This window comes from Leucoraja erinacea, chromosome 4, assembly GCF_028641065.1.
Source record: "Leucoraja erinacea ecotype New England chromosome 4, Leri_hhj_1, whole genome shotgun sequence".
NCBI classification, from domain to species: Eukaryota; Metazoa; Chordata; class Chondrichthyes; order Rajiformes; family Rajidae; genus Leucoraja; species Leucoraja erinaceus.
The window spans coordinates 50,318,203-50,330,215 of record NC_073380.1 but is presented as its reverse complement, the minus strand read 5'-3'; the positions used below and the strand labels follow the sequence as shown (position 1 = coordinate 50,330,215).

General features: G+C 41.1%; 1 protein-coding gene across 4 annotated transcripts in view; it reads left to right on the top strand.

The window, feature by feature from the left end:
- The window catches only part of myom1b (myomesin 1b), a 113,022-nt gene that overhangs the window by 34,196 nt on the left and 66,813 nt on the right, over window positions 1–12,013 (top strand). For all 4 annotated transcript variants that reach the window (XM_055634204.1, XM_055634205.1, XM_055634203.1 and 1 more), the window contains exons 11-16: window positions 1,160–1,359; window positions 4,090–4,146; window positions 6,464–6,588; window positions 7,477–7,660; window positions 8,131–8,305; window positions 10,387–10,508. In XM_055634204.1, coding sequence (XP_055490179.1) covers window positions 1,160–1,359; window positions 4,090–4,146; window positions 6,464–6,588; window positions 7,477–7,660; window positions 8,131–8,305; window positions 10,387–10,508 — 863 coding nt within the window. The remainder of the gene's footprint in view (window positions 1–1,159; window positions 1,360–4,089; window positions 4,147–6,463; window positions 6,589–7,476; window positions 7,661–8,130; window positions 8,306–10,386; window positions 10,509–12,013) is intronic.

Genomic DNA, 12,013 nt, shown 5'->3' with positions numbered 1-12,013 from the left:
AACCAACATCTGCAATTCCTTCCTACACATTTGCACCTTGGACCTTGAAAAATAACTCTTTATAGTTGTGTCCAGGTAAAAATATGGGGTTGAATGTGACACAAAAAAATTAGGCAGTAAAACTCCAATAATCTGGATGTTTAGGACTTCAGTGGTGCAGCAATTTTTCCAGACTGTTAGATGTTATTCCTATTTATGCCCCAAAATTAATTTGTGTTTTATTTTAGATGTGACATAACATTGTAAATATATATCCCAGTGTAACAGGTGAAAGGGAGCATGGGGAACGGGACCCTGGTAGTTTAAAAGAGAGTGGGGTACCAGAACCACAATGAATGAGAAGGGAGCATGGGAAATGGGCCTCGATGAGTTGGTAAAGAGTGTGGGAACACAGCTCCCAGCAGGTCAAATGGAACACAAGGACTGGGGCCCAGTTGAGTAGAGGGGAGTGAGAGAACAGAGGCTGCATGAATTGTAAGTGGGCACAGGAAGTGGGTGAGTGGGATGGGAGAGTGGGGCCCAGGGCCCCTCTATCCAGGAAAGGAACTCAGCAAACATTACCCATTGGATTAAATGCCAAACCGTTGGGATTTACGAATGGTCGGAGAGCAAATTATCAGAGTGTTGGAATACACGAATCATTTACCTAAGAAACGAAGGTTAAAGGGGAGAAAATCAACATGGAGAACTATGGGTAGACACACAAAGTCTATTGCCCAGAGTAGGGGAATCAAGAACCAGAGGTCACACATTTAAGGTGAAGGGAGAAAGATTTAATAGGAATCTGAGGGGTAACTTTTTCACATAAAGTGTAGTGGGTGTGTGGAACGAGCTGTGAGAGGAGATAGTTGAAGCAGAGACTATCGCATCATTTAAGGAATATTTAGACAGGTAAATGGATAGGGACAAGTTTAGTGGGATATGGACCAAACGCAGGGAGGTGGGACTAGTGTAGACTGGACATGTTGGTCAGTGTGGGCAAGTTGGGCCGAAGGTCCTATTTCCATGCTGTATAACTCTATGACTAACAAATATAAAGGTTTGTTTAGAAGTATTTAAATGTAGTTACTTGCACGCCATTATTGTGTAGCAGTGATGTCTGCATTTGTGGTATATTTTCTGCTAGCGCAAAGAAACAGCTGGATTTATTTTCTTTCAGGTGTGAAGTAGGAACCAGTCATTGGGTCCAATGTAATGACACCCCGGTGAAGTTTGCGCGCTTACCCGTCACTGGATTGGTGGAAGGCCGCTCTTACATCTTCCGTGTGCGTGCTGTCAATAACGTTGGAATCAGTAGACCTTCCCGTGTCTCTGATCCGGTGGCAGCCTTGGATCCTTCCGACAGAGATAGACTGAAGGGTAAGTCTGTTGGCCTTTAGACTACATCTTTAGAATGACTCCTTTGATATCATCTATACTTTCTCATTGCTGCATGCAACATGACAGAAAAATAAAATACATCAAAATAAAGGTTATGCTCCATTGAGCAAATGAGGTTTTTCACAGTAGAACTCCATAATAGCTCTGTTATCAATATAATATCAATGATATGGATGAGAACGTGCATGGCAAAATTAGCAAGGTTGCAGATGATACAAGTGGTATTGCTGATTGTGAAGATGGATATCAAAAATTGCAAGCAGGATCTTGATCGGTTGGCCAGGTGGGCGTAGAAATGGTTGATGGAATTTAATACAGAGAAACTATCTGTATGAGGTCTGCATCATGGACCAGGTACATGTGGCAATTCTTTGCATACCTTAGATATGCAGAACAAAGAATCTCACTGTGACATGTCACTTGTGATAATAAAGTTTCATTCCTTCAAATGTGACCTGTTGCATTTTTGAACGTCTAACGTGGGCTGGACTTACACAGGGAATGGTAGGGCTCTGAGGAGTGTTGTGGAGTAGAGGGATCTAGGAGTGCAGGCACATAGTTTCTTGAAGGTGGCGTTGCATTAAGAAAGGGTAGTCAAAAAGGTTTTTGGCACATTGACCTTCATTAGACAGAGTATTGAGTATAGAAGTTGTGAGGTCATGTTACAGATTTTCAAGACGTTGGTGAGGCTGCATTTAGAGTATTGTTGCCGAGTTGGGAATGGCACAGAGAAGATTTACAAGGAAGTTGCTAGGACTTGAGGGTCTGAGCTATAGGGAGAGGATGAGCTGGCTGAGACTCTATTCCTTGGAGTGCAGGAGGATGAGAGCTGGTCTTATTGATGTGTATAAAATCATGAGAGGAATAGACCAGGTAGATGCACAAAGTCTCTTGCCCAGAATATGTGAATGGAGGACACAGAGGACATAAGTCTCTGGAGAAACCGGAGCTCTGGATGAAAACCCAAGCAGGTCACGGTCAGACGTGTAGAAACTCCGCACAGACAGCACCCATAGTCAGGATCAAACCCATGTCTCTGACGCTATAAGGCAGCAACTCTAGCACTGTGCAACTGTGCCGCTTTTCAGTGACCCAAAGTACAAAATTGGAGTCCCATGCTTGCTCATGTCTATTAAACCTACTTTGAGGAACAGCTTTTTCAACAACACCATTACACTGCTGAACCCAGAGTCCCGTCGCTAGCTATCTGTAGACTCGCCCATTTGTATACAGTTATTTGCCTATGTACCAGTTTTAATTAATCCACAATCCACACATTGTTAACCAGTATTTTTTATTTTTATTATATGCTTATTTTGTATTTTTATTTTTACTTCTACTATCTTGCACTATGACTATGACCAGACGCTAAACTGCATTTCGTTGTACCTATACTCGTATTTGTGCAATGAAAATAAAGTTGAATTGAATTGAATTGAATTTTGAGCCAACCACCTCCCTGTTTACACTAATTAATGGCATCTTGAGCTCAGCCGTCAAAACAGTGCTCTATTTCCCTTGATGTGCCTACAAGCATTTTGAATACAATTTCCAATCCTATCTCCCCTAATTCCTCAACATGTTACCTTCTGCAACAATGTACCATGTTAAAGCTCAGTGGGTATTGAAGTATAATAGTACTGGACTAATAATCTAGAGATGAAAGAGTGCAAAACCCAATATAGCAATTCAGTTAGCAAATAAAGCTCGAATAAAATCATGACATTTGATTGCTGGAAGAATTGCCTATCTGGTTTGCTAATGTCCTTTAAGGGGAGAAAAATGTATAATCTCCACGTGGCATAACTCCAGACCTGCATCATGGCTATTTATATTGAGGCAATTGCATCAAACAGTAGTATGTGCACCTTAAGTACTTGAGTGCTGTGGTTCATCATGAATAATCAGAGATGGATAATCAATGCTAGCCTTGCTAGTGGTATTCAAACCTTGTAAATAAGCACAACCTTACAAGGATGTTGCCAGGACTAGCGGATGTGAGCTACAGGGAGAGGTTGAGTAGGCTGGATCTCTATTCCGTAGAGCGCAGGAGGATGAGGGGAGATCTTATAGAGGTATACAAAATCATGAGAGGAATAGATCGGGTAGATGCACAGAGTCTCTTGCCCAGAGTAGGAGAATCGGGGACCAGAGGACATAGGTTCAAGGTGAAGGGAAAAAGATTTAATAGGAATCCGAGGGGTAACTTTTTCACACAAAGGGTGGTGGGTGTATGGAACAAGCTGCCAGAGTAGGTAGTTGAGGCTGGGACTATCCCATCATTTAATAAACAGTTAGACAGGCACATGGATAGGACAGGTTTGGTGGGATATGGATTGAGCGCAGGCAAGTGGGACTGATGTGCCTGGGACATTGCTGGCCGGTGTGGGTGAGTTGGGCCAAAAGGCCTGTTTCCACATTGTATCACTCTATGACTATGACCATCAGGAGTTTCTGAAAGTGTTTACCAGACCCATTGCACTTTTCCAAGCCGTGTTCTCTGACATGTCCTGTAAACAATGCAAATTGCCATTACTGATATGTACAACAAGTGTTAGATTTAAATCCCATGGACTGACAGGTATGCGTATGCTAATAAGTTTAATTAAGCCTCAATATTTTTTTCTGGCAACAACAAAAGTACGATAACATTTGTTTTTAATTCATATTGAAGCAACAGTTCCCTTCTTGTGTGTTTTACATTATCAGGAGTACCACTGGCCCCCTGGACTGGTCAGATTATCGTAACAGAAGAAGAACCAGCAGGTAAAGAATATGCTTCCTTACACATCTATCAATCTGCTGAGACAAACCTGCACCAAATGGGTACAAAATCATGAGAGGAATAGATCGGGTAGATACACAGAGTCTCTTGCCAAGAGCAGTGGAATCGAGAACCAGGGAGCATAGGTTTAAGGTGAGGGGAGAAATATTTAATAGGAACCTGAGGGGTAACTTCTTCATTCAAAGGGTGGTAGGTGTGTGGAACGAGCTGCCGGAAGAGGTAGTTGAGGCAGGGACTATTGCTACATTTAAGAAACATTTAGACAGCTACACAGATAGGACAGGTTTTGAGGGATATGGGCCAAATGCAGGCAGGTGGAATTAGTATAGATGGGACATATTGGTCGGTATGGGCAAGTTGGGCTGAAGGGCCTGTTTCCATGCTGCATCACTCTATAACTCTAAGTGAAGATCAAAAACAAATTATAGATCCATAAAATGTAATTTTTTTCCCAGTAGGTTTGATGAAGCTTCTAAGAATGGCAGTTGTCCATCAAAATGGGAACATTTTATTCTCGGGCAACTCTCTGAAGCCAGAGATATTTTGAGACATGGGGCCTCATTGGTAGCAAGGGATCTGGGGTAACGAGAGTGTTCACACTGGGGTATTTGCTTTATTCTGCCTGGTGCGTTATTAGCCAGCCTCGAGGTTAATCAAAGGGAACATTGTGAACTTAAGGGGAGCCACCTGCCCCAACAGTTTGGGAACACCTGTACCCACGGTGAAAGCTTCTGGCCCAGTTGGAGTACCAGGCCATGTCCTCAGAACCTGCACTAACCTGCTGGCAGGAGTATTCACGGACATTGTTAACCTCTCCCTAATCCATTCTGAGGTCCCCAACTACTTACAGAAACCTGTATCATTCCAGTTCCTAAGAAAAGCAAGGTAGCATGTCTTAACGATGACTGTTTTGTGGCCCTGGCATGAAGTAGTTCGAGAGGCTGGTCATGGCGTACATTAACTCCAGCCTCTCAGTCAGCCTTGATCCACTGCAGTTCAGTTCATCCCTAGAACTTCTGGATAACACGCACACATAATACATCATATTCCTGTTCATTGATCATAGCTCCACCTTTAACATTATAATCCAAACACATCTCCAAACTCCCGGACCGAGGAGTCAGCACTGCCTTCTGCAACTGGATCCTCAACATTCTGACCCATAAACCACAATCAGTAAGGACAGGTGAACGGTTTTCCTTCCATTATTTATTATGTAAAGGTATATTTGTGTTATGATTGTGTTTATAGGTTGTTTGTCTTTTTGCACAAAAGTCCGCGAGCATTGCCACTTTCATTTCACTGCACATCTCGTATGTGTATGTGACAAATAAACTTGACTTGACTTGACTTGACTAAAACATCCTCCATGTATCATGACAAATTTTCAACATCACACCGCCAATTTGGGCAGAAGCTAATGACAAATTTAGGGCTAAGCATCTTAATATAATCACTGCCACCCCATCAATGACACGAAACATCACAACCAGCACACAATAGAGGATTGGGCAGAGTTAGATGCAGGAAAAATATTCCCGATGTCGGGGGGAGACCAGAACCAGTTTAAGAATAAGGTGTAGGCCATTTAGGACTGAGATGAGGAAACACTTTTTCCTACAGAAAGTTGTGAATCTGTGGAATTCACTACCACAGAAGGTATTGGATGCCAATTCACTGGATGTTTTCAAGAGATAGTTAGATTTAGCTCTTATGGCTTAGGGAATCAAGGGATTTGGGGGAAAAGCTGGAACAGGTTACTGATTTTGGATGATCAGCCATGATCGTATTGAATGGCGGTGCTGGCTCGAAGTGGTGAATGGCCTACACCTGAACATATTTTCTATGTTTCTATGTTTCATTGCTTGGAACTACTTCACTGTTCTTGATTAGTATGGGTGTCAGAAGCTATGGGGAGAACAGGAGAATGGGGTAAGGAGTGAGAGTTAGATCACCATGATTGAATGGCGCAGTAGACATGATGAGCAGAATGGCCTAATTCTGCTCCTATCTCTTATGATTTTATGATCTTCACAGTTGCTGAATCTAAATCCTGGAATATCCAACCTGACAACATTTGGAGGTGAGTGCTAGAGAGTGTGGCAGTGGGGGACAGGACACTTCACCAGAAACAGTTTAACAAGGTGCCTCACAATCAACTTCACAAGGGCAAGTTTGAATGCTGGCTCTACTAGCAATATCTGTATCCAATAAATAAAAACATTGATCTGCTGAGAAAATCCTGGACAATTTCTTGCCTCTGTGCAATGTATCACTATCCCACTCTTGCCTCAACAGAAGGTATTGTGCCGGGACAACCTACAGAACTTACTGTGACTGAAGCCACCAAGAATTATGTTGTCCTCAGCTGGAAACCTCCTGGTCAACGTGGCCATGAAGGTATCATGTACTATGTGGAAAAGGTAAAGATCTCGACTCAAATGATTAAAAAATCATATCTCGACTGACCATTAAGCAGTTTAAATAAAATGCTGTGCTATTTGTGGATAAAAAATGTTCTCTTTTTCCATGAGATTCCTCTGCCTGCTACATTTCTAAGGCATTTAAGTGAATCCTTGATCATCGCTACAGACATCAAATTTAAATGTAATTGTATATTCTTCTTTTCTTTGAGTTAGATTGGTGCAATAAACTTTCTATGATTGCTTAGTAGAGGATAATAGTACAAAGGAGACAATTTTTTATAACACTTTTTACATCATTGAAATTGGTTATGATGATTACAACATTTTCCATACTTGACTGTAGCTTTTATCCCACATCACTGGGCCTGCCCCTGATATATTAGCATTTACTTTTAAAGACACAGGTAAGATGTATGTTGTTAAGCATGCAATGTTTTAACCATTTTATCACTTGCAAATTTCATCATCATTGTGAAATCTTTTTCTTACAAAAGAGCAAAAAAATCATATTTTTCCTGGTGGAACCACTATTCTCCCAACCAATTACCAAACATCGGCAACTCAATGACAGTACAAATACCAGTAGGAGCCTGCCAGTAACAATTAAATATCTCTTACTCAAGGTGACTAGGTCCTTCATCATCACTGCAGTTAAATACTGGAATCCCTTTCACAAAACCACTGTACCTCCACCAACAGGGATGCAGTGGTTCAAGCGGTAGCTCCCTGGTATTTCACAGGAACAATTAGATTTGGGCAAAAAAAATGTGTGCAGCCACATCCCATAAACACATAGTGAAAACATTGGTTGCATTGCAAGTCTGTTTACCATATCATGGATTTTATTCCTCATTTGCTGTCTTTATTCTTGCTTACCTGTGCCAGTGTGTGGCAGGCACCGAGGACTGGCAGAGGGTCAACCCAGAAATCCCGGTGAAGTCTCCACGCTTTGCATTGTTTGATCTGGCTGAGGGTAAATCATACCGTTTCCGTGTCCGCTCCACCAACTCTGCTGGTATTGGTGAGCCTTCTGAAGCGACAGAATTTACTGAAGTTACAGACAAGCTCGGTGAGTATGCATCACACATGCAAGTTTCTTCACGATCCCTAATCACCTGCTCTGCCTGTGCACAATGCCTCACGATAATCGTTGGCAGGATTATCCATGATTGGATAATGTTCCAAAACACACTCCAGGTAGGCAATGGACCAGAGCATTGGATGTGATTTATTCTGCCCCATGTTTCTGGCTGTGTACCCGGAATCGTATTTGTTTCTGTTTTACTGCAACATTGTGAAAGGTTTTCATCTTCATCAAGAAGCAGATAACAGTTGGATGGCAAAAGGAAAATTACATTTTCCACAAATGTTCTGAAGAAATGTATTCCAAAGTATATTGCCTCCAAAGCATCAAAATACAGTGTTGAGAAGGACTGTTAAGCATTAACTTATCTTGCCACCAGCAGAGATTTAAGGCTAACTAAAGTTACACTGTTGATAATGCTTTTTGTTTTGCATTGTTGTCTTTTCTTCATTCAGATGTTCCAAAAGCTCCTGGTCATGTTGTGCCTTCAAGAAACACAGACACGTCCATGGTCGTAAGTTGGGAAGAATCAAAAGACACAAAAGAGTTGGTGGGATACTATATTGAAGGAAGCATCAGTGGATCTGGAAAATGGGACCCATGCAATAACAAACCAGTGAAAGGAAAAAGGTAGTGATCATGGTTATTAGAGAGCCGGGGACAAGTAAAACAGTCAAAGGACTTGGCTAGAATCAGAGAGAATGAGATAACAGGGAGGGTGAGAGTGCATGAAGAATTTGATCTATGATTTTTGTCAGTAGACCATAAGACATAATAGCTGAATTATTGTTAATTTGTATTTTTTAAGTGGAGATTGATAGGTTCATGATTAACAAGCCTGTCAAAGGTTACATGGAGAAGGCAGATCAAGGTTGATCTATTTTTCCCTCAACCCCATTATCCTGCCTAATCCACCTTTAACGCCTTCACTAAACAAGAACCTATGAATCTCCACTTTAAAAATAACAATTAACAATTAACCCTGGCAGAAATATCAATTAATAATTAACCATGGCAGAAAGACCAGAGGTAGTCCTGTTGAAATGTTCATTTGTGCCTCAGGAGACCCAACATACTGCAGTTACTGGAAAAGAAGACTAGAGCCAGGCGGCACTTGGGGAGAAAGATAATGTTGCAGTTTCATGACTTTTCATCAGAATGTGGTGACTGTGGAACTCTCCAGAGAGTTGTGCAATACTCTGCCTCAGAAGGCAGTGGAGGCCGATTCACTAGATGCATTCAAAAGAGAGTTAGATGGAGCTCTTAGGGCTAGCGGAATCAAGGGATATGGGGAGAATGCAGGAACTGGGTATTAATTGGGGATGATCAGCCATGATCACATTGAATGGCGGTGCTGGCTCCTGCACCTATTGTCTATGTATGTATGTATGATTGATTTTGCTACAAACCAGAGCGGTTGGTTTTCAGAAATTGCTGAGTTCAGTGTTAACTGCTGAGAGCTGTGCAGTGCCAAGTGGAAGATGTTGTATCTCGTTTACCTTAAGTTATTTTGATAGAGGACAAAGAGAGAAAAGACAGAAAAGTGAGAATGAGAGTTGGATGGATATGAACATAGTCATACAGCATGGAAACAGGACCTTTGGCCAACCAGCCCATGCCAACCAACATGTTCCATCTATACTAGTCCCACCTGCTAGTATATGGCCCATATCCCTCTAAGCTAATGGCATGTTGGCCTTCATAACAAGAGGAGTTGAGTATAGGACCAAAGGGGTCCTTCTGCAGTTGTACAGGGCCCTGGTGAGACCACACATGGAGTATTGTGTGCAGTTTTGGTCTCCAAATTTGATGGACATTCTTGCTATTGAGGGAGAGCAGCGTAGGTTCACGAGGTTAATTCCTGGGATGGCTAGACTGTTGAAAGAATGGAATGACTGGGCTTGTATATACTGGAATTTAGAAGGATGAGAGGGGTTCTTATTGAAACATAGAAAATTATTAAGGTAGACAAAAGCGCTGGAGAAACTCAGCGGGTGCAGCAGCATCTATGGAGCGAAGGAAATAGGCAACGTTTTGGGCCAAAACCCTTCTTCAGACTGAGATTATTAAGAGATTGGACACGCTAGAGGCATGTTCCCGATGTTCGGGGAGTGCAGAACCAGGGGCCACAGTTTAAGAATAAAGGGTAGGCCATTTAGATCGAAGATGAGGAAAAACATTTTCACCCAGAGAGTTGTGAATCTGTGTAATTCTCTGCCTCAGAAGGCAGCGGAGGCCGATTCTCTGGATGCTTTCAAGAGAAAGTTCGATAGAGCTCTTAAAGATAGCGGAGTCAAGGGATATGGGGAGAAGGCAGGAACGGGGTACTGATTGTGTATGATCAGCCATGATCACAGTGAATGGTGGTGCTGGCTTGAATGGCCTACTCCTGCACCTATTGTCTATTGTCTATAAGCCTGCCCTATCCATGTACCTGTCCAAATGTCTCTGAAATGTTCTGATAGTACCTGCCTCACCCACCTCCTCCGGAAGTTAGTTACGCATACCAAATAATGCCTGTCAAATAACATGGTCGAATGAGATTTGTAATACATATGAAAGAATGTATAAAATGAAATAAATGAAAATGGCATTGTTTTGTAATTTTGACAAGGAATGTTCACTAAAATATAGATATACAATCAGTGCTTGCACCTTCATAAATCTGAAATGATCTAATTAATGTTGATAATTATACATATTTTTTAAAGGTTTATTTGTCAAGGGCTGCCCACTGGGGAATCCTACAAGTTCCGAGTCAGGGCTGTCAATGCTGCTGGCCTTAGTGCATTCTCACAGGAATCTGAGGCTTTGGAAGTCATGGCAGCTCTAGGTAAGTGAAGCACTCTCACTTTTGAAAGTGCATTTGTTAATTTTAGAAAAAAATCAAATTTATATACTTGCGAGTGCGTAAACGTATATTTAATTATTGTTGGAGGTAGATATGTTCATTTAATTTCTGTGTTTGCTTCTTAATTGATCACAGACTATTTTCACAGCGCCATCTGTGTCACTTTTCCACCCATGATGTCTTAAGTCTTTGTTCAGATCATGCACTGTGCCTGCATCACAAGGAAAGTGTATTCTTTTTCACTGTGCCTATCCATAAGCCACTGTATGAAACCTCATTCGAGTCTGCTTCACAGTTAAGTTCCAAAACTTAACAGAATCATGAATTATCATTCTCGCTCCAGCACAATGTAATGTATAACATACAAGACCATCCTGTGCATATCTTGTTTACACATAAACGCATCAAACATCTTTTTCACCTGCATTTGCTACCATTTTGCTTGCTATCTGTTTAACATCATTATTTTAATGGGTGTTCCCATGATTGCTGGTGCCTGTTCTTGTAAATAACTTTGCCTTCTTGTTAACAGCTATTGCGTGAAATGCCGACCAAATATCAAAAACTAATCTATCACATAATATTGTTATGTTGTGTAAAAACAAACACATTTGAATAAATAAGCTTTCAAGGATGTAAATGCAATTAATAATGATCCAGTTTGAGCTCAGATCAACAATTTATTCAGTGAGAAAGTGTTCATTCTTATAAGATACTAGATAAAATTGGATTAATTACTATGAAAATGATAACAATGCAGATACTGAAAATCTACAATAAAAATAGAAAATGTTGGAAACACTCAATGGGAGAGTCTAGGATGCGGAGAGCATGTTTCCACTAGTGGGAGAGTCTAGGACTAGAGGTCATAGCCTCAGAATTAAAGGACGTTCTTTTAGGAAGGAGATGAGGAAAGATTTCTTTAGTCAGAGGGTAGTGAATCTGTGGAATTCTTTGCCACAGAAGGTTGTGGCCAAGTCAATGGATATTTTTAAGGCCGAGATAGATAGATTCTTGATTAGTACAGGTGTCAGAGGTTACGGGGAGAAGGCAGGGGAATGGGATTAGGAGGGAGATATAGATCACCCATGATTGAATGGCAGAGTAGACTTGATGGGCCGAATGGCTTAATTCCACTCCTTTCACCAATTACCTTATGAACAAGTCAGTCAGCCTCTATAGAAGGAGAACCACATTTAATATAGGCCTAAGAAAGATGTAATGCCCTGATTATACCACAATAGTTTAATAAATCAGGATATTTATTAATCCAAAGTAAAGTGCTGATAAAATTAGTTTCCTTTATTGTCTGAGTATCTTATAATAATAATAATAATAATAATAATAATGAGTACTTTTGGCATATTGATTATCATGCACAATACCTATGCTGAACTGAAGTTGTTTTCTGTTTAGGACTTCATCTGTTAGGGCAGCTGTAGATTTAAACGTTTTTGACCTTTGGGGCTGTGAGATCGTCAGACAAG